The 25,322-nt window shown below is 43.7% G+C and overlaps 1 protein-coding gene across 1 annotated transcript in view; it reads left to right on the forward strand.

Moving 5' to 3' along the window:
- Nucleotides 1-324: 324 nt before the first annotated feature.
- Nucleotides 325-25,322, forward strand: part of EGFR (epidermal growth factor receptor) — a gene marked incomplete at both ends in the record, with an annotated part of 152,112 nt that continues 127,114 nt past the window's right edge. The window contains one exon of the mRNA XM_080611439.1: nucleotides 325-412. Within this exon, the coding sequence (XP_080467565.1) occupies nucleotides 325-412 (88 nt within the window). The remainder of the gene's footprint in view (nucleotides 413-25,322) is intronic.

A 25,322-nucleotide genomic window follows, 5' to 3' on the forward strand; every position in this document is an offset into this window, starting at 1 on the left:
CAACAGCTCCGCAAGCCTCCGCGCACCCGCCGCCGTCTGCAAGCAGGAGGAGCAGAGGGAGGAGGAAGAGCAGGAGGGGAAAGGCAGCCAGCAAAGCGAGCAGCCCGCAGCGGGGCACGCACGTGTGTGAGCAGCCTTTCGACGGCCGCCTTCCAGCATGCTGCGCGGAGCTGCGCGGGGCAGCGCGGCGGGGAGGAGCTGACTGCGGCCGCGGGAGAAGAGCGGAGCAAAGCGGAGGAGCGGATCCGCAGAAACCGCCGTCTGTCCGTCCCGTCCGGCCTCCCCCGACACACACCCCTCCGAAGGAGCCGGCGGTCCCGCAGCATGGGCGGCCGCAGCCCCCTCGGGGCCGCTGTCCTGGTGCTGCTCCTGGGGCGCTTCACTCTCTGCTTCGCCGTGGAGGAAAAGAAAGGTAAGGGAGGGATAAGGGGCTGGGGGGGGGGGGGGGAGAATGAGGGGTCCTGCTGCCGTTTTGCCGGCTGCGCCCCGGGTGACCGCGGGAGCCGAGGTGCGGGCGGCCTCCCGTGGGGAGCGGCGGAGGGAAAGTCCCAACTTCTTTCCTTAATTAAAAGAGAGAGGAGACGGCGGGGGGAATGAACCTATAGCAGCGATCACGCAGCTCCGACTTCCTGATTCTAGGCTTATTTTCTTTTGTGGGGGTGGAGGAAATAAAAGGGAATAAGCCTTGGCACATCTGCTCGGTTGTGCTTCTCTCCTTTCGTGTTTCTTCCCCGCCACCTCTTTTTCCTCTGCCCAAGTGTTCCCGGCCGGGCAGCGGGCTCAGCCCCGCCGCGGGGCTTCGGGAGCGGTGCGGAGCGGGCGGCGGGGCTGAGCCGCGAGTAAGCGCCGCTGCGGTAACTCCTGCCTGTGGCTCTGACGGGGACACCTCCGCTTGTCCTGTAGTAAGAAAACAGATGTGTGTTTTCACCTCTTAGGTATACACCTGGGAAAGGAAAAGAGGGCACGATTCCTGCGGGTCCTCGTTATTAAAGAGGAGCGTTTATCCTTGTCTGACCCATGCGAAGCAGCCGCCGGCGCTGTTCCCCCGGCACTGACCGCGGTGCGTGGGAACGGCCGGCTCCCGGGGTCCGGTGGGGTGGGGGGGGTTCGGCGCCGGGTTGGGTGTCGGGGTTTTTGCTTTGAGAAACCGGTTTAAAGGGTGAGAAAACGTTTCTGGCTGTTCAGATCCGTCGCTTTTCCTCTGTGTGTGGTGTTCTCCTTTGTGAGTTTGGAGAGCAGGCCCCGGCGGCTGCTGTTCCAGGCTGAGCGCAGTCCTCTTTACCTTGGACATCTGCCAGCCAGGAAAAAATGCAGATTTGGGTGGTTTGGGGGTTTTTTTATTATTTTTTTTTTCTTTCTTTCTTTTTAAAGAAAAAGCGGGAGAAGAGAGTTAATAGTTTTTAGAAGGGCTGATGCATGGCTTAAAGTAACTGGGTTAGTCTTTTCGTGACTGCAGACAGTAAAACCGCCCTGAAAGGGAGAAACACCCTGTCCAAAAGAACTAGTTGCACAACCTTTAAAAAGTGGAGAGATTCTCTTGTTCCAGAAATCAAGTTCATACCTGTTGTTGATGTAACGCGGCCAGTTTTTCTTTCCCGGTTTTCTTTTTCCTTCCTCCTTCCCCCTCCTCACCTTTTGGAAAACATAAGAGAGGTGACTCCATCTGTGTGCTTCTGTTAAAAGCCTTCCGAGATGCAGTCTCAGGTGCATGTATCCTATAGAATATAGAAAATGTCAGGAGAAATACCCTGTTTATAGTGTTTAATTCTGTCTCTTGTAAAGTGAGGAGGGTGCCAGCTATTTGAGGATTACTAAATAATCAACAGCTTAGTGATAAAACCCAATAGATTATTCCCAGTATGTTGTGTCAGCAAGTAACTGTTCCTCTGAGGAGACCGGGAGGCTCAGTGGCAGATGTGAAGGCAAAAGAGTTTCTTCTGGAAGCATTAATCGATTGATTGGTCTTTATTGGTTTCTACCCACACTTCAAGATAAACAAGAAAATAAGAGGCACAAGATAAAGTGGCGTTTGAGAACTGTGAGATACTGTTTTGAAGCAACAGGTAATAGAGCATCAGTATGTGTTGAGGACTTGCCTCCTTGGTCACGCGATAGGACCTAGCGGCAGAATTCAGAGTCATTCTGGAAGTAAAGGTGTTTTAATAAATATGTGTAATGTTTTTGAGTTTTAAGGCCAAATTCTGTGGGGTTCTAAAGTTCAAGTCACAGATGAAATTACACTTTTAAAACCTTCAACCTGACTTGTTCTGTTACCATGAAAAGCAGATATCTCCAAAAAGCCCCTTCACCTGGGCAGAAGTTTTTGTCAGAATCAACCCATAAAGCCAGATCAACATAATGTTTGAATGGAAATTTAAATACAATTGTGTCTTTCCCCCAAATTTTAGAATGAGTTCTGTGAATATAGATGAGAGAAAACTGGTTTAGTTATAACACTGTAGCCATTAAGATATAAAAAAGCCCCTAATTATTGCATATTCTGGAGCCAAATGTCAGTGCTGGAGACTGAAGTATGCTCACAGGATAGATACCTGCCTCTATCTTTGTCTCCCTGCTCTGATGTTGACCTACATTAACCACAGTGGAACTGATCCAGGTTTCCATTAATGTACCCTGGTTGGTCCGCTCAGCGGTACCTGAGATAAATGCCTGTGACAGCTGGTGTGCCACTTGTGCAAGGGGTGTTTGAGCTATGTCAGTGCTTTTCGTGCAAACTGCTTTTCATTCCTATGTATTGGGTTTATATTGCTAGTTTTTGATATATAGCTGCAGCTGTTGTGGAATGGCAACGTGCTGCCCTGTACTGCTTGGTAGCTGCAGAAGTTGGCTGCGATGGGCTTCTGTACCTGGTGTCTTACATTGCTTTCTGAAAAACAAAGGAAACTCAGTTCCTTGGGGATGTTACATTCATTTTCAAGTGAAATGTTAAAGCTCTGTCCAGTATCCTGTGCAGTGTTTACATGTGGGCTCTGTGTGTATTGCTATGATATACTTCTGCCCTTTACATTGTTTTGTAGTTTCTGTGCTGTGTATTATTCCATACTTACTTGCAACAGATGTATACAAGTAGACTAACCTTTGTGGGTGGTGTAGGGCTTGATCTGGTTACGTGCAGGCATCCAATGCTTTTTCAGATGCCCTCCAGTGTTACCTGGATGCTGCTCAGTGGGAGCAGAGATCTCGCAGGAGACCCCTGTCTCATGCTCCTGTTACAGTACTGTGACTGATTGCTGATACGATGTTCTGTCATTCCTGTATGTGTACATGTGCTGATGTGAGCAGAGTTTTCTATGTGAACACAGGAGCAAATCACTCAATCACAGAATGGTTTGAGTTGGAAAGGACTTTAAAGCTCATCGAGTTCCAACCCCCTGCCACGGACAGGGACACCTTCCACTAGAGGAGGTTGCTCCAAGCCCCATCCAACCTGGCCTTGAACACTGCCAGGGATGGGGCAGCCCCAGCTTCTCTGGGCACCCTGTGCCAGCGCCTCAGCACCCTCATAGTGAACATTTTTTTCCCAATGTGTGTGTGTGTAGGTATGTATTATGTAAGGTCCTGTCTGTGGCCATTTTTTTGTCTTTCTCCTTGGTAAATGACCAAACTTTTTTGGATTTGGAAACCAAAATCAATCTGAGCAGCCTTGGCAGCAAATGCAGATAGAGAGACGGAGATTTAGATACCAGTACCATCCAATTTGGTGAGATAATCTAATTACATAAATAGTCTTGAGTATAGACCTGCTCTTACTCCAGTGCCTCAGTGTGTGAATGATTAAGAAAACCCAGATCCCGTCACTGAGGGCAATTTCTGACTGATAGCGAAGGGAAGGTAGAACGGCAGCAATCTACTTAATTTGGGCAATCTGCAAAATACAGTGACTCTGTACAAAATGTCACAGAAGAGATTGGCCTGTCAGTAAAGCCTGCGTATATGGTGAACAAACTACATACTGAAGTGACAGTAAATACAAATGTGTTATTTCTTGCATCAGGAGCGTATTAAGAGATTTACAGATAAAATACGAAATCAAGATCAATGCCCTGGAGACTTTACAATCAGAGTAGTCCGTTGTAATTTATTTGTTAATTTATAGAGATATGAGACTTTCAGGGAGTGTCGCACAATGCCATTATGGTCCTCAGGGCTGACTTTTGCATTTGGGTATCCATGTATCACTGAAATCACTGGGATATGCTAGCTTTAACAGCAAGATAGCTGACTAGCCAAACCAGTTCCTTCAGGAGGTGTCCTTATCTTCCTTGAGCATGAGCTACCTTTGCTTAATAGCACTACAGAAACAAGCCTAGTGAAAGGTTTACTTCATTTTAGGGAGGATGACAGTACCTTCATGGAATGGCTTTGTGCAGGAACTGATGATATTGCTACAAACTCCTGTATTAATCCAAGTTTCGATAGCATGTGCGCATCAGAGGGTGCAGTCACCCTGTGTGTGTGAGTGGAGTATGCCGAAAAAGAGCTAATATGCATGTTCTGTTTTAAGCATAGGTGTTTACAGGTATGAGAACTTGTGTTGAATCTCATGTTAGTCCTGGATCTGTATTACAAAAAAGTCTGTGTAATGCAAATGTGGTTGTACTGTCAGAGAAATGCATTCACTTGTAGAACTGTAATTGAGGGAATCAGAATTGGCTGTACTTTTAAAAGCATCCTCTGGTCACTCTACATTAGGAGCACTTCCTGGGGTGACCTCGTTGGCAAACGTTTATAATTCAAACTAATCAAAATGGGAGTGAGGCCTAGCTCTGTAAAAAGATGACCTGTTGGCTAGAATAACTCTTTTGGAAATATGTGAATTGCATTATGCATGTCCTGTTTGTGTTCCTCACTACTTAAACCCCCATTCTCCTGTGGTGCTCTCCTGAAGCATTTACTAGGGGAAAACGCAGTTCAGTCAGGGCTCCTCTGGCATAGGAATTGCACTCAACCCAGATAGGTAGGATTTTGCTAGTTTTAGCAGAAAGCTATTGGGAAAGGCAGCATTCTCACTTCTGGTTTCCCAGATTTACTCTGTAGCAGTAGCAGAAGGTGTATAGCCTCCGATGAATACTCAAAGTGCTGTGCCAGGAATAGTCACCTGCCTTGCTCTCGCCTGGAGGTGAGCTTGAGCAACACGTCTTGCTGTAAGTGCAGTTGAAGTTAGTGCAGAATTTGCCTTTCTGGGTCCTAAGCAGCGCTTCACCCAGTGCCTGTGATGAGAGCAATGACCAGGAGCTGTGTGACACTGAGGTCTATGGCAGAAGAGCGGGAATAACAATGGGGGATTAGTGGATGGGCCTTCACCTCTGGGATGCACCCTTCAAATAAGGCTGATGCAATGCCACATGTCCCCAGGTCTGCATGACAGGGGTGGGATAAAAGCTGTGTTTTTGATGTGACTCATCCAAAGTCCTTCATTCCAGAGGACTGCTGCTGCTTGTACCTGTTGGCTCCGGAGAGCTCATGAAATGCATGAGGACATGGAGAGGCAGCACTCTGGATTTGTCAGCATTGTGTAGGTGTGGGTAGAAAGTGTTTGGGCAATTTTCTTTTTGCTAGGAGTTAATAGTACACAGTGCAGGAATTCACTGCTTGTTGTTTTGTGTGGACTTTGACAGTCCTGTGGCTTGGTACAGTGCACACTGACCCTGTTAAATTAAACGCATCGATTTGACCTTCTATACGCCTTCCCTTCCAGGAACACTTTATTAGTAGGAGCATATCTAGTATCGTTTCTGCCCAGTCGGGTTTTCGATGTTTTACTTCTTGTCTTCCAACTACAGCAAATGGAACTGTAATACTTCCCTCTTTCTAGGGCTGAATTCTGCTGACCTAACAGTATTGAGTAATAGTGTATTTTTTTTTTCTTCAGAAATAGTTAACAGAACATTTGGCATGAATATGGGCAACAGAAGTCATTCCTAAAGGAAATGTGGGGGGGAGAAAAAAAGATGTACTCCTCTGCATAGAGAAGTTGTACTAAAATAAATGTCTGTTCCTTCTGAAGCAAGACTGTTCTTTACTAAGAACTATGATACACCTTTGTAGTTTGTCTTATAGGGAGAATGTGTGGTGTGGGTCCTGTGGTTAATAATGTTGGTGCTCACTGGGAAGAAGCGTGAGAAACCCACTTGTGAGATGATGTGTTTGAACAGGAAAGCTTTCTGATGACCAGAGTGAAAAGATGAGGCCGTGTGGGTTGGCCGTTGAGCGTGTACATGCACTACCACACTGCATCTTTTAAAATGTTCTGGTTTTTAAAGAACAGAAGGCATTGCTAGGTGAGAGGAGCACTGGACTTACGGAGCCCGTAGAGGCATGTGAGCTTTCAGTTTGAAGCTTTAATGCAAAGTGTGTTTTGCCTGCTGACAGATCCATGCAAGGCAGATGCAAGGTTCCTCCTCCTGCCAGCATGCCTTCTCCTGCTCGGCACATCTGCGTACATGAAAGTAAACATCTACGTGTTCGCATGCATGTTGTACTATTAGAGTGCATCAGATTATGGGTGGGTTTTGTTTGTTGCAGTGGTTGGAGAGGAAAAAAAAAAACAAACCAACAACCATGGAACAAAAACCAGAATAACTTCCAGTCAAACTGAAATAAATAGGTCAGGGTGGTTCTAAGTGAATTGAAGGGGGAAAAAAAAAACCCAACAATAAAACGCCAGCTAAAAACCCCAAACCTGCTTTAAGATAATCTGGAAGATTAAATTTGAACGGAGACAATTTCTTTTCTTTTTAAGTTGGGTACGAAGGAAAACGAAATGCTGTTTGAAATGAAAATTTGCAGGTTTATTTTGAAAATACCAGAACACCACTTGATTTTCTTATGCCTCCCTCCCACTCAGTTTTCTGGCCAAGGCGTGTTTGCTGAGTTTCGCTCAAATTAATGAACTGACTTCAGTTTGCTTCTTCCCTCACTGAAAAACATAAGGTTTTGGGGGTGGTGTCATCTGTCATATATATGCACATAAATCGCTCTGCTCTGATTGGGGTGAATGTTAAGTAGAGAGTGAAACGCAGTCCAAAATATTTGTGATGACTTTTTTCCATTTTCATCAAATGAAATAAAAATAAATAAAAATAATGAAATAATAATAAAAAAAATAACCAAACCAAATCTTTTGAAATAAATACATTTTAAATAAAGTTTAGTATCCTTGCCTCCCTGGCTTACATATGTTTGGTGCCTTCACCATATCTTGCTAACCTCTGGCTCGAGTTGGAGCCTGGAGCCTTGTAGCCTCCTTGCTGGAAGTGCACAAGCAGGCTGGCTGGGGCTTTGGGCAGGCAGGGTGAAAGCTGCTGAGCAGTAGCAATGCCCCAAGGCTGGTGGTGCTTCTGTGTGGGTTAATAGCCTTCTCTGTCTAGTGATTACTGCTCTGAGGCTCCTTTACCTTGCAAAGGTGACACGTGAAGAGTGGGCAGCCTTGCTGGTGTAGCCTGCAGCTCCCTGGAAAAGTGGTGGGTTTGCCAGTCCCCTCCATCTCAAAACAAATAATAATAATAATTAATAAACCAAATATGCAGGACCAGCAAATGTGGTTTTGCCAGAACCTTTCTGCAGAGTAGAATGCTCTTCCTGGGGTGTAGGGGCCATTGGGGCTGGGTGAGTCAGGCAGGATGCTTTCTGGGGAAGAAGATGTGGAAGGAAGGAGGAAAGAATACAGGCCAGCTGTCTTGATAACAGGATAGTAGTATTTTAGCTCTGGCTTTCATGAGAAGAAAATTATCAGTTTGTGGGAGTGAGGTTTGTGTGCGTTTGGTAATCAAAGCACGGCTGTATAATCCTTGCCTTCCTGTTGCCAGATTCAGCAGTAAATACGAAGATGACCAGAGTAGCCCTGGAAATCAGCCATTCTTGGCACTGAGGCACTGCAAGCTCGTGCAGCACTTTTATGTAGGGAAAAATATTAGTTTACCTATCAGGAGCCATGGGATCACAGCCATGGAGGCTTTGAATGGTTGCCTGATGCAACACAGCAGTCCGCTGGTGAAATTGCCTGCTAGGATTTTGGCCTCTCGCCCCATGCCCAAGCCAGTGATAAACACTGACTGGAGTTGAAGGTAACCAACATCCTATTCCCGGATTATATGTAAGCTTTGAAATGATGTCTCATGGAGAGCGCAGTTTCTTCTCTTTTCTGAAGGCTCTTCTGCACATCCTTCCCTGGGGACGTGTCCCTTGATGGAGGCCGGCCATAGCATGGGATCAGGTGGCCTATGGTGGCATGCATCTGGCTTGGCTCCTTCAGAGAAGCATGCTCATTCCCTGCCTGTGGTAGGCCTTGGAGTGCCTGGCCCCTTGCTCCGCTGCCCCAGGGAAGCCCCAGCACCTCTTGAAGTTAACAGCAGCATGAGACAGTAGCCGCAAATCAAGGTTGGGTGTAAGCAGATGTAAAGTCTGAATTGCTTCCTGAATTATGCTTTCTACATAGCTGCAGCACGGTTATGATGGCAGTTTTCATATGTACGAGGCCTAACTTAAATCTTGTCTGGGGATATGTATTCACCCCCCACATTAAGATCTGAGAGACATACATGCACTTCTGAAAGCTGAATTTGATTCACAGCTGAGGTAGTAAACATTTCTTCTTGAAAGCTGTGTACTCATTTCTGCAACCACGGCTGCCTGTGCAGCTCCCTATTGCGCAGCAGTTTTCTGATCTTGGAAATACTGATTTATTTAATTGCATTAATTAATGCATTGCATTATAACTCACTAAGTCTTCTTTTCTTTTCCAATTCTTCAGTTCAAAATGCTTTTGTAGAACAATCATGTTTTGTGACGTTCACTTGGGAGGTAAGACTAAGGAAGGAGGCAGGGTTCAAGGAAGAAGCTTGTTTTAGCAGTTGGGTCAGTTATTTCAACAATGCCTTTAGCAAAGAAGTAAGAGGCTGTTTGCACAAATCAGTAACTAGTTCCCATGATTCAGATTGAATCACGTAGTTCAAGTCATTTGAATGAGTAAATGACTTCTAGTAAATGAGACGACCTCTGCAATTAGGATGGCATGCTGCATATTTCATATTATTTATTATGTGGTTTTCAATAGATACGATTAAGTTGGGTTACACTTGGAATGCCAGGTAGCATTTCAACACAAGCCACTTAACCAAAGCTTACATTAAAACGAGATACACATTTGTTTTGTATGGGTGGCATTGTGCTGTATCTTCAACATTTATGTTTTCTTTTTAGTTTTCTGCAAGCGGATACTTAACAGGCAAAAGGAGTCACCTTGCCAAGTGCACCTTCATCTTCTTTAATTGTAATGGGGAATTCACAAGGAGGTGCTTCCCAAACATTTACAATTTGCTGCAGTCTTAGCTTCCCTTCATGTCTTCCTGTGCCATCAATTCCAATGGATGTGGTGTAACCAGAGATGCAGAATACTGCTTTTTTTCCTCAGATGTGCTTATGGATTACATGCTGTCTCTGGTGCTCCCAAGGTGACATGCTTCATGGTTCACCCGCAGCTTCTACTATTGGGTTTGGGCTTGTGACAAGACCATTGTAATTCAATGTAGAAGACAAGGAAGAAGAGGTGGTCTTGGCCTTTGTTTCTTCATGTTGTATTTTGTGTTTTGTTTTAATTTTAAGTTGCTGTATTATGCAATTGAAACATCCCATGTGGTTTTGGTGTTGTGAAAGTGGTATTAAAAAAAAAAAAAAAGAATGGTCACTTTACTACTCTGTCATTACTGGTTATACCATGTTATGCCATGTTATACCATCCCAATGTAATAAGGACATGGAGCTGTTGGAGTGAGTCCAGAGTTGGCCACAGAGATGCTGCGAGGGCTGGAGCAGCTCTGCTCTGGAGCCAGCCTGAGAGAGCTGGGCTGGTTCAGCCTGGAGAAGAGGCGGCTCTGAGGAGATGATATAGCAACTTCTAATAGCTAAAGGGAGCCTACAAGAAATCTGGAGAGGGACTATTTGCAAAGGCAGGTAATGACAGGACAAGGGGGAATGGCTTTAACCTGACAGAGGGGAAATTAAGATCAGATATTAGGAAGAAATTCTTCCCTGTGAGGGTGCTGAGGCACTGGCACAGGGTGCCCAGAGAAGCTGTGGCTGCCCCATCCCTGGCAGTGTTCAAGGCCAGGTTGGACACAGGGGCTTGGAGCAACCTGCTCTAGTGGAAGGTGTCCCTGCATGTGGCAAGGGGTTGGAACTGGGTGAGCTTTGGTCTCTTCCAGCCCAAACCAGTCTGTGATTCTGTGTACAAAGCAATGTTGATTAATTTCAGGAAATACACCCTAAGCTATCAAAGATAGTAAGTAGCTCTGCCTGATGGTGCTCTCTGGGGATATGGAGAATAGGTAAGATTTCAGGACCTTCTGGCCAGATGATCATCTGCTCTATTCCAGAGAAAATTTTGTTACTGTGTTTCTTTCCAACTTTTTCACTTATGAAATACAAAAGACAGGTAGAGATACCAGGAATACCTATTGGATAAAAAGGCCTTTCAAAATAATGATGATAACAGATCTTCAGTGCCAGATAAAATTACATTTTGCATATATGATCAGTTCCTTTTACAAGTGGAAGTTACCCACTGATTCCCCTACCTGAAGGCATTGGTGGTGAACTTTGCACAAACTATGACTTTGGAAGATTGGAAGAGTTAAAAATCATTGGGAAGGGAAAGCTGTGACAAGAGCAGAACAGATATGACTAATATTTGACAAGCTTGCTTCTCATGTGTTAAATCTGATCATCTACTGGGCATGTGAAGACAAGGAAACCTTCCCCCACAAAGAAATAGGGGGAGAAGTCCTTCTGTCCCTGAGAGACAGCCCATCATTTGCTGGCACCACTGTGCGGGGAACTGAACAGAAAGTGCCTTTAGTCAAAAGCTGTTACATGTGTGGAGTGCTTTTTCTTCTCCATCTTTATTGCAGCCTATTTCTTATGAATGGAAACTTGACATTCTCACTTGTTGAACAGGGTTCAATTTGTTCTACTGCTCTTCAGAATGGTTTTGCACCAAGTTTGTGCCTTTTTTTCCCCTCTTGTTAAAAACAAACAGAAAACCCTAAGGGAAAAACCAATGAAACCAGAACAAAACAAACCGATTTTTTGGAAACACAAGTGTTAGTTGGCAAAATCCTGACTCTGGAAGCTATTTTGTCACAGCAGGACCATAATTCAAGCTGTTGGGTCTCCACAGGAACATGGGTTTAGCACCACAGAGCAGTGTGTAGGACGTGGGGCTTTTGGTGTTTGCTGAGAGTTGGGAAGTGATGGAAGTGTGGCTTCTAAGAAGAGAAGTCACTCTTTGAAAAACAAGCTGTTGGAAAACGTAGTAACAGCCCCATCTCCCTACCCTCAGGTACTGATCCAGGTCTTTCCCAAAGAGACCTGCAGTAATGTGAACAAAGGTTGAATTATGCCCAGGAAAAGTGTATTTACCCTCTTTAGGTTCAGTATTCCGACTGGTATCTGATCGCTCACAGCCAAGACCCGTCCTTACTGAGGCACAGTGGCTGGCAGGGCACTCATTACCCATACAGGAAGACAAGTATTTGGCTTTCTAATGGAAACCTTTGTAGCTTATCCTTGTGTGCTTGTACATGTTGGGAACAGAGCACAGGCTTCCATTTTGAAGTTTCACTCATGGAGCAGAGGAAAGCCAGCATTAGAATTGAGCTGGTGTCTTTGTGTAGCAGACTGAGCAAAGTGCACAAGGCTTGCAAGGTGGTACCAGCTCCACACTTTGCCTGTACTGTCATCATGGTAGCATCTAGGAAGATATCAATGTCATTGTCACTTCCTCAAAATTAAGGATAGAAGGTCAGTCTTGGAGAATAGGAGCAGGGACAAGTGTTTCACAGCAGATCTAGAAAGGGAAACATGCAAGATACTTATGTTGTGTGCTGAGCTTCTGCCTGCCTGGAAAGGAGGAGAAGTAATTGAGTTGCAGTAGTTTTAGTTTGGAAACTAAAAAAAATGTGATGCTTCTATTTTTAATTCCTGATTTGACCGCTTGCAATGAGGATATATGTAGGAGGTGAAGTCAGAACTTCAGCATCTTCAGTTATCTGGTAGAATCTGATCATTTCTTAAAACACCTCTGTTGGGATACATGCCCAGTTAATGTATCAGTTTGATATTTGTCTTTTTCTTTGGAAATTGAAAGGATTATCATTGAAATGCTGTCTCATTTCCATCTGGTCTTCAAAAGGTAATTAAGTGTTGAGCAATGGTATTGTCAGTCTGCTTCCTACCTAATAAGCTCTGCAAGGTGTTCTTGTTAATGATTTTATTATTTCAGAGCTGCTCTTGTTCTGTCTTTCTCTCCTTAATGAGGCAGATCCCCTAGGCAGCATCGCTTTATCACAGTTGTGTATGGCAGAGGATCTAATCCAGCACCATGGAAGTTTGTGTTCATCAGGGTGTAAGATGCTCCCATCAGTATGTGTGCATAAATTCTCCCCGACACTTAACGGATTTGTCAAGCATAAAAAAAGGTAGAACAGCCCATTTTTCTAAATGAGGATTGTCTTGATTTGAACAGCAGCAATCTGGTTTGCCTCAATAAGCACGTACAATTCAATGAATTAAAAGTAAAAGTAGCTAATTAACAACTTCTGATTCTTTTGTGTCTGGTTATTAGTTACTAGGAACCAAATTAATTCCTGATAGCTTAGGGCATGGAAGGTGCCAATGCCAAGCTCAGGTCAAGAACTGAATTCTTTAAAGTTCTGAAGAGAAATATTCCCTTTTTCATTGTATTGACAGTTTTGCAGAGCTGCCTTTATGTATCATGGAATTTAATATATGTATGCTTGTATGCTCAGCTGATACCTATAGTTTGTATTTCATCATATTAAGAGAAAATCTGTATTGGTTATCTGTGCTTGAAAGGGACACGGGCTATTTCTTCCTGGTTAAGTATGGTACCATTTGGATCCTGTCTATGACCTCAACTCAAATACTGTTTCAAAGACTCAGATCATTTCAGAAATAGCAAACATATGACTTCTGAGTAAACAGACTAGTTATAATAGACAGGATTGGAAAATGGATTGTTCTGGGCCAACACTGCACTGTTGAGAGTGATGATATCGTCCTGGTAATCACACTGTTGGGCTTAATGGCCCATAAACTTTGATAAAAGCTTCTGTAAAATTGTCAGCAATAATTCCCCCCATTGTTAGGTTGCCAGTGAATGTCTTCAGCCCCTGGAATAAATTGCTCCCATCAATTGTGTTTATGTGATATAAAGTCAGACTTTGGCTCTGAAGGTGTACTAACTCAAATACAGAAAACTAACAGATACTGTCAGCTGGAAATTAATGAGTAAGGTCCGCAATTGCTGTAACTGCCCAGAACTCACCTGGGTTGGGCTGGGGTAGATTAACACCTGAAGCTATAGTCCAGCATAGGCGCCTTTTCATTTACCGCTCTCAAGTGCTCGCTAGGACAGCAGAAATGAGCAATGTTATTGTGGGTTTTGTATGAAAACTGGGAAACAGTTGAAGTTCATTATAGTTCTACTTTGGTGTTAGTCTTGTCTCTGTGTGTTGTGGATTTTTTTTTAGCATGACGGCTATTAGAACAAGAGCATTAAAAGGCATAATTACTTTCACAGACATTAATATGCCATTCTAAAAATAATTTTGTCCGTCATTTACAAGCTGTGTCAATGTAAGGTCCATTTCAAATTGTTTTCACAGCTACAAACTTCCTCCATTTCCTTTTCTCCCCCCCATCCCTTCCACACGACTGGTTTAATAACAAATTATCAGCCACAGTGTGATGCATAATGGGCTGTAATCCGAAGTGGGAAGAGAAGGAAATAAATAGTACAGGGTATTTAACAGTGCATTAAGCAGCGTAGCTGTTAGACTACACTGATAATACAGTGATGGGAGCAGGAAAATACTCTGTATGTCATTAGTTTAGTCAAGCAGTGAAGTGCTCTGACTCTGATATTGTTGGTCATATTGGACATATTTAATGCAGATGCATTGATAATGCAAAGCATAATGAAGAGCTGGATGTGGACTTTCCATCTTTGCAGCATGGGATGCAGAGGAGGAGCTGCCTTACCTGTCTGTAGGTGGAGTTTCATTTTTATACTCTAAAGAGGAGGGGAACAGAAATGTTCCTGTTGCTGAATAGGTACAGGGTCTGTCCTCCTAGAGTTGTGGCTTGCCTGTCTTTATTTGCTTGATCTTCTTTAGGGGGTGGCAGTAGAGGCAGAAACGTGTCCTCGGGGAATATATTCACCGGTCTCCACCTATGCAGCTTCAGGAATGCTTTACTCCAGAAAAATATAATTCTTAAACTAATGATCTTGACGGGCCCACTCTCTGTGATAATTTCCTTGCTTTATCTCCACCTTCCTGATGTATTTGGCAGGGGGTGGTAAAGTGGAATTCAAGGAGGGCCTCCAAGAGAATCAGGCTCCCCAGCTTCAGAGTGTGAAACTTTGGAGAAAAGCTACATACAAGGGAGTTTATGGAAAAGGTAAAATTGCAGAGAGTTGGAGGAGAAAGAAGAAAATCTGAAACTCTTGCTTCTCAATTACAGTAATGCTGCAGCAGGGACATGCATCTTATATTGAGACTCCATCCAGCAAACCTTAGGCATAATATCCCTTTGAAGTCTATGGATATTTTACCTGCCAGGACTGCATGATCAGTTTTTTTATTACTTTATTTGCCTAAGAAAACTCTTCTCATCTAGTTTAAAGGGAAAAACTGATCTAGAACACCACACTGTGTTATATTGAAGACTATGCCAAATGTAATTGTCTTGAAACAGAAGGTAAGATTATAAATTATAATCACATCACAAGGTATTGCGGTGTCAGTGTTATTACTTGAAATGAGCCTTTTGCTTGGGTATCCCTAAAAGTAAGCCTGTTCAGTACATTCTCTGGTAATTGTCCTTCTATTTTCTTTTCCTAAAAGATTGTTTCTAGATATACTGTTGGATGGAATTAATATGGGTGAATTCTTTAGGCTGTGTAAAGAGGTGTAGCTTCAGCTTTGATTTCTGCCAGCCAAAGTGGTAGTCTGATGGTTTAGCAAAAGGGAGGTATCTCTAAACTTGCTGGAATGAACTTGATGGAGTTGAGCAGCACTTCACTTGTACACTGGATGTGTTGGAGCAAAAACTTGGGAGTTATTACAAAGAAGCATCTGCGTGTATGTGCATACATATCTCAATTATTTACTATAGCCCTGAGACGATATGTTAATATTCAGTTCTTAGCTTATAGAGGCTTCTGGCACTCTTGCTTTGTACTTAAGGAAAAGGATGGTGTCACCACAGCAACTGCTATACCACCCAGTACTGAAGCAGTTCCCACCTATGTAGCACTTATAAAAGTACGTTAGACAGATTCTCAAAGTGCACGTAACTGAAGCGAGAGTAGGAACTTAATGCGTGCTGAATACTACAGTAAAAGGAGAGCATGAATTTGTTCAGAAATTGAGAAAAGTTCTCAATGGAAATAGTTAGCAATAGCTCTGAATTCAGCAAGCTGCTTTGGCAGATGTGTTATTTTAAGTCTGTGGGTGATCCCTTTGACATCAGTGGAGTTGTGTGTAGGCCTAGAGTTTGTATAGGTTCAGGAGCCTTGTTTTGCAGGGGCAAAAATTACACTGTTTAAGGGAGTGATGGTTTGAAGAGACTCAAGTGACGACGCTCTACAAGGGCGTGACTGGTGAGGGCAGATACTTGGCATTTCTTGACAATGAGCTACCGAAGATGATTGACATGGAAGTCATGAGTATCATAAGTTGTGATTTATGGGTGCAAATTTTGGGCAAGTTTTCATATTACATTTGTGCATCGCCTGTATTTGATAGCAAGGAAATAGTGTTGAGCTGTGTGCATATAATGATGTTTTGCTGTCTGTTAAACTTTGGAGGGGTACATTATATAACAATGTATAAATGTAATTGTTGTAGAGGAGGCAGGAGACCTAGAGAAGACTAGGAAAGGTTTTAACCTAGACTAGGCTCCGTAAGACTATACCTTATCATTGAAAGCCTAGTAATGTAAGGTCAATATCCTACGTAGGAGTTTTCTATGCTAATGAATTTATGACATTTCTTTGTGTTCTTAATCCTTATCAACTCATAGAGCTAGGTATCCATGTATTAATAAAGCTATGTGCTTAGGAAAAGCATACTTGGAATTATGGGGAACGATTTATTATTCTCTGTAGCACTGTGTTTGCAAGATTATTATTGATTGCTGTTCTCTTGTTGACTTTTTCCCCACAGCTGTTGTTTCTATGAGATTGCATAAAGCAGAAGTACAAATGCAGTTTTCTAGTTCTTGAGATAAAACCCAGAAAAACTCTATGCATGTGTGTTGGGCCCTTTCCCTGTTGACAATAATTTCTGGACAGCACAATTAGTTTTTTCTATAGTGTTTTGAAATCAATGTTTGCACAAAAACCTGCATAGGTGCTAATCCTCAGCTGTGTAAAAATGAGTCCCATGCTTTGCAGCCTGAATTTTGGCCTCCTCTACTAGTGTTCACCAGTGAGCTATTGCTATTTGTGAGATAGATGACGTGTGGAGCTGGAGGGAGCAGGTCTTCTAGCGGTGCCTCTGCTTCTTCAGGATTACTGTGCATTCGCTGGGACACTCTGGGGCTGCTCCTGACAGTCCACGAAACGACAGGCAGTGCCGGGGATCTCGCATCCTTTCTCCCTCATGAGAGTCCTTAGTTGGATAATGTAGAAGGGACCGTTGCACAAGTTTGTCTCATCTGCTGTAGCTGGATGTTCAGAGCTGAACCCAAGTCTTGGTGCAGATAGGGTGCTGTTAGAACGCCTGTGCAATTCTGATCTTCCTCACAGATATTCTCCCTTTAAGTACCTTTAGTGTCACCGGTCCTTCAGGACAGTGGAGCAGGTTTATACTCGATAAGCATCCTACAGCCTCAGTGTTCTGTTTGAACGAATTTCAAAAGCACTTTGAAGTTCACTAAGTTAAAGCAGTGACAGTGGCTGTATCCTGAGACTGGGAACTTTGCATGGGGGATCTTGGCAGTGCTGCCCAAAGGATAAGGAAAGCTGAGAGAGGTGGTCCCCAAGAAGTCTCTTTAGTAACACAGTTTAGTTCTGGTACCAAATACGCCAGAAGGCTCCAGTGCGTGGAAGATTTTCCATACATATTGCAGTACTGTGTTAAATTGAACAGATCATTAGTGAAGGTGTTCAGACATGTAACATGTATGATAGTTTGCCTGAAACATAACAAAGAGTAAATTTTATAGTCAAAAGTAGAATTTTTAATGTTGTATTTTGTTGGTTCTCTTCAGTGTTTTGAATGCAACCATAAGGCAGGCAGTGATTTATCTCAGAAATGTACATACACCTTTAAAAATGCAACCTGTCTGCCTGATACCTAATTAATCACACACCTCAGATGATAAACTTGGTGTTATGTGAGGAAAGCTTTCAAGCACTAGCAGGATTTTAAAAGGTGCTTTAGATGTGTATTAAAAATGCTTTTGGAGACAGAGAGACAAAAGCTCAGGAGTCTGATGACTGTTTATCTGAAAGGAGTTCCCAGGGGCAGAGGAACTGGGTTCCCTGTTTGTAGGCAGGAAATGTATTTGGAGACATTGAGGGAATGGTCTATTTAAAATTCAGAATGAAAGGCACTGAGATTATGGCAGTACGTGAAGTTAAGTGCTTTGCTTAAAGGACGTGGTGGTAGCTAAGGTTGATACCTGAAGATGATGTTTTATCTGTAACCCCCAGCATATACACAAAGTGAAAACGAGTCACTGATGTAAGAGGAAGCTTCTTGAGTCTTAGAAAGTTATTCTGTAGGCTCCATATTTCATTGCACCAAATTTCTTTATAATGCTTGGTGCTCCTTGTTTGAAATGCATGTGTCCCTGATTGTGTGTGATGCAGTATGCGAAAAAGAGAGACTAAGTTAAACACTAGAAGCTTCTGAAAGTCATGTAAGAAAATAGTTTCATAGCATAGTTTAACTTCTAAGGAGGAATAGTAAATATTTACCTGTGCAGCTGTTATCTAAAGCTAACAGTACCTTTATATGGGCAGGTATGGGAGGGAAGAGTGTGAGTTTTTGTGCACTGAGGTATGAAAACACGAGGCCACATTCTGCCCTCAGGTGAATCTTCTGCAGCCCTGCTGAAGTGCTGAGGTACTGTACTCAGGACTGAAAGCAGACCTGGGTCTACAGCCAGGAAAAGCAGTATTCAAAAGCAGGGATGCGAGTCTTTCAGGTTTGCTCTCAGTTTGGGCTGCCCGGCACAAAGGGCTTGTGGCAAAAAAGAAAGTTGTTTGTCCTTTATGAATCCAAGCCCTTGTAGAGAAGCCCTATGCAGTCCTCTTTCAATTACTTTTTGTTGTTTAGGGTATTTATTTCAGGCCACTGTGTAACTGCAATGAAGAATTCTGCAGGTAAACCATAATCTGTTGCAGATAAAGCAGGGGTTTTTGGTTTAGTGTCTCAGAATAAGAGCTGGTAAAAGTATGGCCAAGAATAAAATATAGAAAGGAGGAACTAAAATTATCTGAATTCAAAGTTCAATTCTTTAGCAGACTCTGAGTTTTGGGGAGAGACGGGGGTTGGTTTTGGTTTTGTTTGGGTGGGTTTGACTGACTCTGTAAGGATCAGAATAATGGATTTCCGATGATATAGTCAAAAGAGGATTATAAAATCTGGATCTGTGTATTTATTGTAATTGTCTGCACTGTTATATACATTTGATATGGTCTAAGCCCCTCCACACCCCCAACCCGAAGTAGTTGTACATAATCAAGGAATTACATGCTTTGATACAGGGCATACAGACTAAAGGAAATTACATTTTTTTTCCTCTAGGCATTTTCTTACCCATAAAACAAAGGACGGTCAAAGCCACAGCAAGCTGGGGTCTTAAAAGCTGTCTGTGTGTGTGAAAATGGCCATGAAACCGACGGTTATAGGAAGTGTGTCCATTGTCAATTGCCTCTGGCTTCCCAAGGAGTCTGTAGGCACCAGCGGCTGCTGCTGGAGATTCCCCTATGGGAACCCACTCCAGGATGCAGGGAAGGAAGGGCTCTACCCACCCCATGGTTCCCGGCAGTGCTGGCAGCCTTGCATGCCCGCCCAGATGTTTGTTTGCTCTTTGGCCCTGGCTGGGAGCCTGGGGTGGTTCACGTCTCCTTGATAAGCTGGGAGTTTGTGTTCAGGTTAGGTGCGATTCCCTGGGTTAAAGCCTGGCTAGGTGAGGGGTTGCATAACCTCTTCCTTAGGATCCTCTTACTTTATCCATGAATAGCATTTTCTTGCAAAGGGTTTGCAAGTTGTGGAGCAGTAGAAAACAAAAAGGGTGGAGAGGGGAACCTATTAAGCTTTGAACTACATGTCTGCAAACTGCCATTAGCAGTGTCTGTGAATTTACTAGTTCACAGCTTTGGGATATTCTGCCTTCATTAATATTGAGAATTAAGCTGCACTGTTCTCCTGCAGCATTAGCAGCAATTCTGCTGAATACAAATTAGTTTTTTGTTCCAATCCAAATTCAACTGTGGGTAAAGGTTTAAAGAGGATATTTATGGGGCATATGCATGGAGTAGTGGGTTCTGGTTTGGATGTTTGGGAGGGTGGTATTTGGTTTTGTTGTTGTTGTTGTTGTTTTCAAGTGACACTACTTCCTGCAGCATGCCAAGATAGCAGGTGGGATATTTCTGCCTCCTTTCTTGCTTGCTTTTTTCTTTCCAAGCGTTCAATCCCATAGAGGCTTAGCAGTTCACAGCTTATTTCCATCCAAACAGAACTCAGTCCTTTCTTATACACTGGTGAAATCTTGGGACAATAGTCAGTTTGCAGATCTCACATGATACCTGAAGACAAAAAGGCTTTGTAAGCAAAAACTAGCCCTGCAGTATCTAAGAAGCCTGAAAAAGGTGCTGAGCAACTTCTGCACTTAACTAATGTGTTCCAAAGACACTCGCAAACTGACTGGATTGAGCCCTGAAGAAGCAGGGTGGAGACTTCTTCTTGGCCAAGGAACCCAATGCCAATCTTGGGCGTGTTGTTTGCTTTCTTTTCTCCTAAGCCCAGATAGGAGTATTCCTTTGCTCAAGCACTTGCCCATTGCCCTCATGAGTAGTTTTCAGGTGTCTAAGCACACACAGGGCTGATCCACACTCTCGATGGAGCTCCCTAGGAAGGAAAAGCAGTTTATAGCTGGGTGATTTGGGCTTGCTTTCCCCCAGGGCATCAGTGCTGGTTAACCTGCTGCCCCAGGGTATTAGTACCTGCAGCCTGTTTCTTTGGGGTGAGGAGTGGTGAAGAGCACCATGTGATGGCTGCCTATAACGTGATTTGATTCAAAATCAAATCATTATGTGCTCCCTTCCCACAATTTTTATTTATTTTTAATTGCTCTTTTTTTAATTACGAGCCTTGAACAGGCAAGACAAAATCCCCTTGATCTTCACAGCATTTTGAAAGTGAATGAAGGAGAAAATATTTGTTCTTCAGGCTTCGTTTTGCATCTCAATCCTGGGCCCTGTTTTATTGGCGATTTAAATCCATTCGTGAGAGATGCAAGTCTCCACAGATCCTCTTATGTACAACAGCTTCCCATCTAAATTTGAAGCGTAATCATGCACAAACATTGACTTGACCAGTATTGCTAGTGGCGTTCCTGTTAAGTGGATAGTTCAAGGTTTAATGACCCCTTTGAAACCAAGTGCTTGCTTTTTGTCACATATTGATGGTACTGTGAGGCCAGCAATTGAATTTTCTTTTTTTTCTTAGTGATTTTTATAAACCATGTCAACTGCTGGCATGGTTTGTCCACTCCATTTCCCACGCTGGTTAAGATCGAGCTGTTTGGACAGGGTACATGGCCATGTGCCATCAAAGCTTAGCGGGTTCATATAGCCTCCTTGGGGTTTCTTCTCAAATTGGGTGAACGCTTGTTAACTTGATTTGCTGATCATCACGGCAAGAAGGAAAGTTGCCTGTTGGATGAGAAATGTATATGGTGCAAAGGAAAATCCCTCAGGCCTGGGACCTACACATAGCACTGAATTCAAACTGAAAGAGGGTAGATTTAGATTAGATACAAGGAAGTAATTCTTCACTATGACGGTGGTGAGGCCCTGGCACACGTTGCCCCGAGAAGCTGTGGCTGCCCCATCCCTGGCAGTGTTCAAGGCCAGGTTGGATGGGGCTTGGATCAACCTGCTCTAGTGGAAGGTGTCCCTGCCCGTGGCAGGGGGTTGGAACTGGATGAGCTTTAAGGTCCCTTCCAACCCAAACCATTCTATGAATATTTTCTTCAGTGAACCCAGTCACCAGGAGGACTGCTTGTGGTGAGGTCTGAGAAGGCATGGAGGCCTTAACAGAGTATTGCCCCTTGACTTTCCATAGTGGGCTTTTTGTTGTAGGACTTAAGGGTAGAGAGAGTAAAAATCACGAAGTACCTGCTTTCCAAGTATCTGCGATGAATCAAGAAGTAGTGCACAGGAGTCTAAAATGCAGCTGATTGAAAAAGTAGCTGGTTTGAGGTTTAGTAATGAAACAAATCGCTGGAAGCTTTGGGATGAAGTACATAGGGATGCTCACTTTTTATGGCACTTAGCAGCACTTTAACACAGGAGAGTACAGCACAGGCCAGATGCTTCGCTATTTTTACATGGGATTGGTGCTTTAATGCTTTTTGTTTCCTGCTCCTACCACACAAACTTCATCACCCACTGGCACTGACTGAGGCCTTGGGCTGTTGGGTGAACAATTCCAGCTAAACACCAGGAACCTGAACAAAAACAAGTGAAGCTTTCACACTATTTGTGAAACTACTTGTAGTTTCTCATCCCTATTGAAATATATGTGAAACTATTCATAGTTTCTCGTCCCGTTATGAATTAAATTAATTTAATTTAAAAGGCAGCTGGTTAAACCAAGAACATACTGAACTTGGCATCGGTCCACTCATACAAGCCTGGGACTCATAAAAGAGTTGGACATGGGATGAAGCATCTTCAAGTGAGAGCCCCTGGCCGCTACCCAGGACAGCTGCAGGAATGCTGCAGCGTCCTCTGCCAAGCATGGCTGTTGCAATACGCAGCCACTCCTGAGCACAGGGGTTTTTGCCCCTATCTGCCCTCTTCCATGGAAAGCCATATTCCCAAAAGACCGAGAGCAGTTCTGGGACCAGCCTGGGGGGTCAGATAACATCTTTTGGGATGCCACCCTGCAGCCAAGAGATTGAATGAACATTTAGTTATGTTCATCCCCTCTTTGGGACACTTAATGGTTGCAGCAGTCAGTGTTCCCCAAAGTTGTGCATGACCAAAGGAAAATGTGCACTTGGGTAGACAGTAGACCTCTCCTGCAAAATCCTACTTGTTCATTCCTTGTGGTGTTAAGGGACCCAACCCATGCTTCCAGATCAAGCACACTGCTGTGCTGTGTCTCCAGTTCTTTCTGCTTCTCTTGCCAAAATGTTTGTGTGCCTCTCCTTCTGGAGGAGCACTAGGGAATGTTGAAGGAATCCTTAGGAAAGGTGGGAAGGGTTATTGGGGTTTTGGCAGGCCTGTAAGCAAGGAGGTTTCTGAAGTCCCAGTTCTGCCTTTGGAAAGCTTGTCACCTTAAGTAGAAGGAGCTTTGCTTACGAAGGAATAACTTGCTGCCCTCAGTTTATGGAAACATACAGTGGGTCTATACCCTTGGGTGGTTGATTCTAGGACCAGTAAAGCTCCAGTTTCTTTAAGGTCCTAAATTAAAGGGTAACTTATTTTTCTTCTTAAGCTGTGCAATTTGGCTGTTTGCAGTATCCCAGAGAAGCTGCAAAATTGCTGTTGGCTTTCCCACAATAAATCCTTGACCTTCCCCACCATTTAAGCATTAGCAGATTCCCTGCACTATATATACGGGGGTGGAGAAAGGAGCTGTGGAGTTACACGCACATACTGACACACACGCACATGTTTGTTAGTAGCTTCTAGCAAGCACTTGGCTTGCAATCTCAAGGCAGTGTTTGGGGTTTTGTTTCCTCCTCTGCACAGTACTGAATGTGAAGCAGATACACTGCAAGCGATGTTGTACAAGTTATGTCTAAACTGTCACTCTATACAACATGTATAAGTTCCCTGGGGCAGATCTGAAACATTTGTTGGTGTGCACCTGTGCATCCTCCCGTGCCCAACCCAAAGGGATCTTGTGGTACTTGGCTTCTTCCTTCGAGCTCTCTCTGATCCATCATCTGGCGATGGCTGCAGAAGTTGAAATCTCATCTGTGCGTGATGCCGATCACCGAGATGTAGTGTGAAATGGAGGTTTTGCCCTGTGCGTTTCCATGAGTCTCAGCCTTCAGCAGCTTGTGAGCTTTATGTAAGCTGATGGATGCGAAAGGAGTGCTGAGCGCTGTAGGGTAGGGAGAGGGGCGGGAGGATGGTTTCAGGGCCGTGCACATCTGTTACCTTCCTGCCATGCTCACAACAGAACAGCAGGGGCTTTTGACACTTCAGATTGTGTTCAGCTCAGTTGCTCAATCCCGGCTTTGTTTTGTACATTACTGTAGTTTCACGTTTCACTGTAAGTTATTCACTTGCCGTGCCAGAAATAGGAAGCTTGGAGGTAATGCTGATCTAGCCGTGAATAGGTTAAGGGAGGATGAGCAAATCCTTGTGTCGGAGGTGATTAGCTCCGTGAGTTACGCTCCTGTTCAGATGGAGCAGATGAGCCTTGCGTGGCACATTGGAGCCAAGTGTGAAAGTAACGGGTAGGAGTCGCATCCACGGCAGATCCCAAGCCGTTACCTTTGAGAATAAGCCAGACAAAAGGGCGTCTGTACTCTTCTAATGGCTGAAAGACCTTATAAATTACAGAACACATTTAAAACAGAGTAAAAATACGCTGTGTATTACAAATCCAGAGAACTATTGCTAGTTACCCGGTTTTGTTAGGCTAAGGTTACATCCCGGGATGGAAAATTTGAGGCTGTCCTTAGCCTGCATGTTCTGCAATAACATTTTATCAGCAGGCAAACTCTCATTAAATATACCCCATCGGCTGCACTCAGGCTGCCAATTTTTGAGTGGAAACATTGTATTAACTTGGCTGTTCGCTGCAGGATATTACTCTTGGAAAATTATAACAAAGTGAACAATCCCCAAATCAGCATTTTTCATTTATAGCAGGCCATAATTTACAGTACAGTATGGATCTATGCCTGCCTAGAGAATTCCGTGTCTGCCGTGGTAGGGAACAGCATGCGTTTCTGCATTTGCCCAAAGAAAGCATTTGCCTTTAATGCACACCTCTGTTTGGATCCACGTGGCTTCTGCATTTTGCTGCATGTTACATGTAATGGCTCGTTATCAACTGTCTAATACCAGATTGCACATCCTTTTTAGGACCACATTTTTATCTCCTTCATGTGAATGACATGTGCTTCCCAGTGCCAAAAGTCAAGGGCATGGTTGTGTCTCTCAACCTATCAGATCCTAGCCTGCAATAACTCATTTGAAGTGAAGACTTTGCAAGGGAAAGGAAAATAAGGTCTATAAATGCTACATAAAAATCCATCACTAGACTTTTTAAAGAGGAGTTTCAGGGCACTCGGATAAGATGACTAAGCAAGCCATCTCCTTGCACTCTAGAAATTTAATACCTGTAGCATCTATAATCATGTACTTAACTGGATAAAGACAAAGTAGTGGCTTCATTTAAATTTTGGAAGCTTTGAGTATGCAATGTCCTAAATGTCTGTGAAAAGAGTAGAAAAATTTGCTATAACAGGGAAAGGAGAAGAAGCCATTTTTCTCCCTCCCCCCCCCTCCCCCCCCCCGTAGTTTTCTTTCTCAAAGTTAAGTACTTTACTGCATGTTCATAGGTACAGTCCTCTGAGTAGCTGTTCCTTTGTTTTTGCACAGCAATCTCTATCAGCAAGCGAAAACACAGTTCCAGCTATTCACTTTGGCAGCTTCTTTTTTAACGAGGGAATGCAAATACTGAATTGTAGCATGCTGGAAAAGTTCTGAATCCTGGAGGGGGGGAGAACCAACACCTAGTGTCCACAGAGGTGTGGTTGTTGGTGCATTTCTGTATGTATTTACTTACATGTATCCATGGAAATGTATGCACATGTATATTCATATTTCACACATTGCTGCATAGAAATCTTGATTCTTCAAATTACCAGTGTTTGTTTTCCTCAAGTGGCCTTAGTTTAACTCTGTATCAGTGATTTCATGGCAATGGGAGGAGAGCTATTTCAGTGCCACTACTTCTGAGGGAGCCAGCTTGAAATACACAGTCTGTGGATATGGTTGTATGTTAAAA

Source organism: Psittacula echo (genome assembly GCF_963264785.1).
Source record: "Psittacula echo genome assembly, chromosome: 2".
NCBI classification, from domain to species: domain Eukaryota; kingdom Metazoa; phylum Chordata; class Aves; order Psittaciformes; family Psittacidae; genus Psittacula; species Psittacula echo.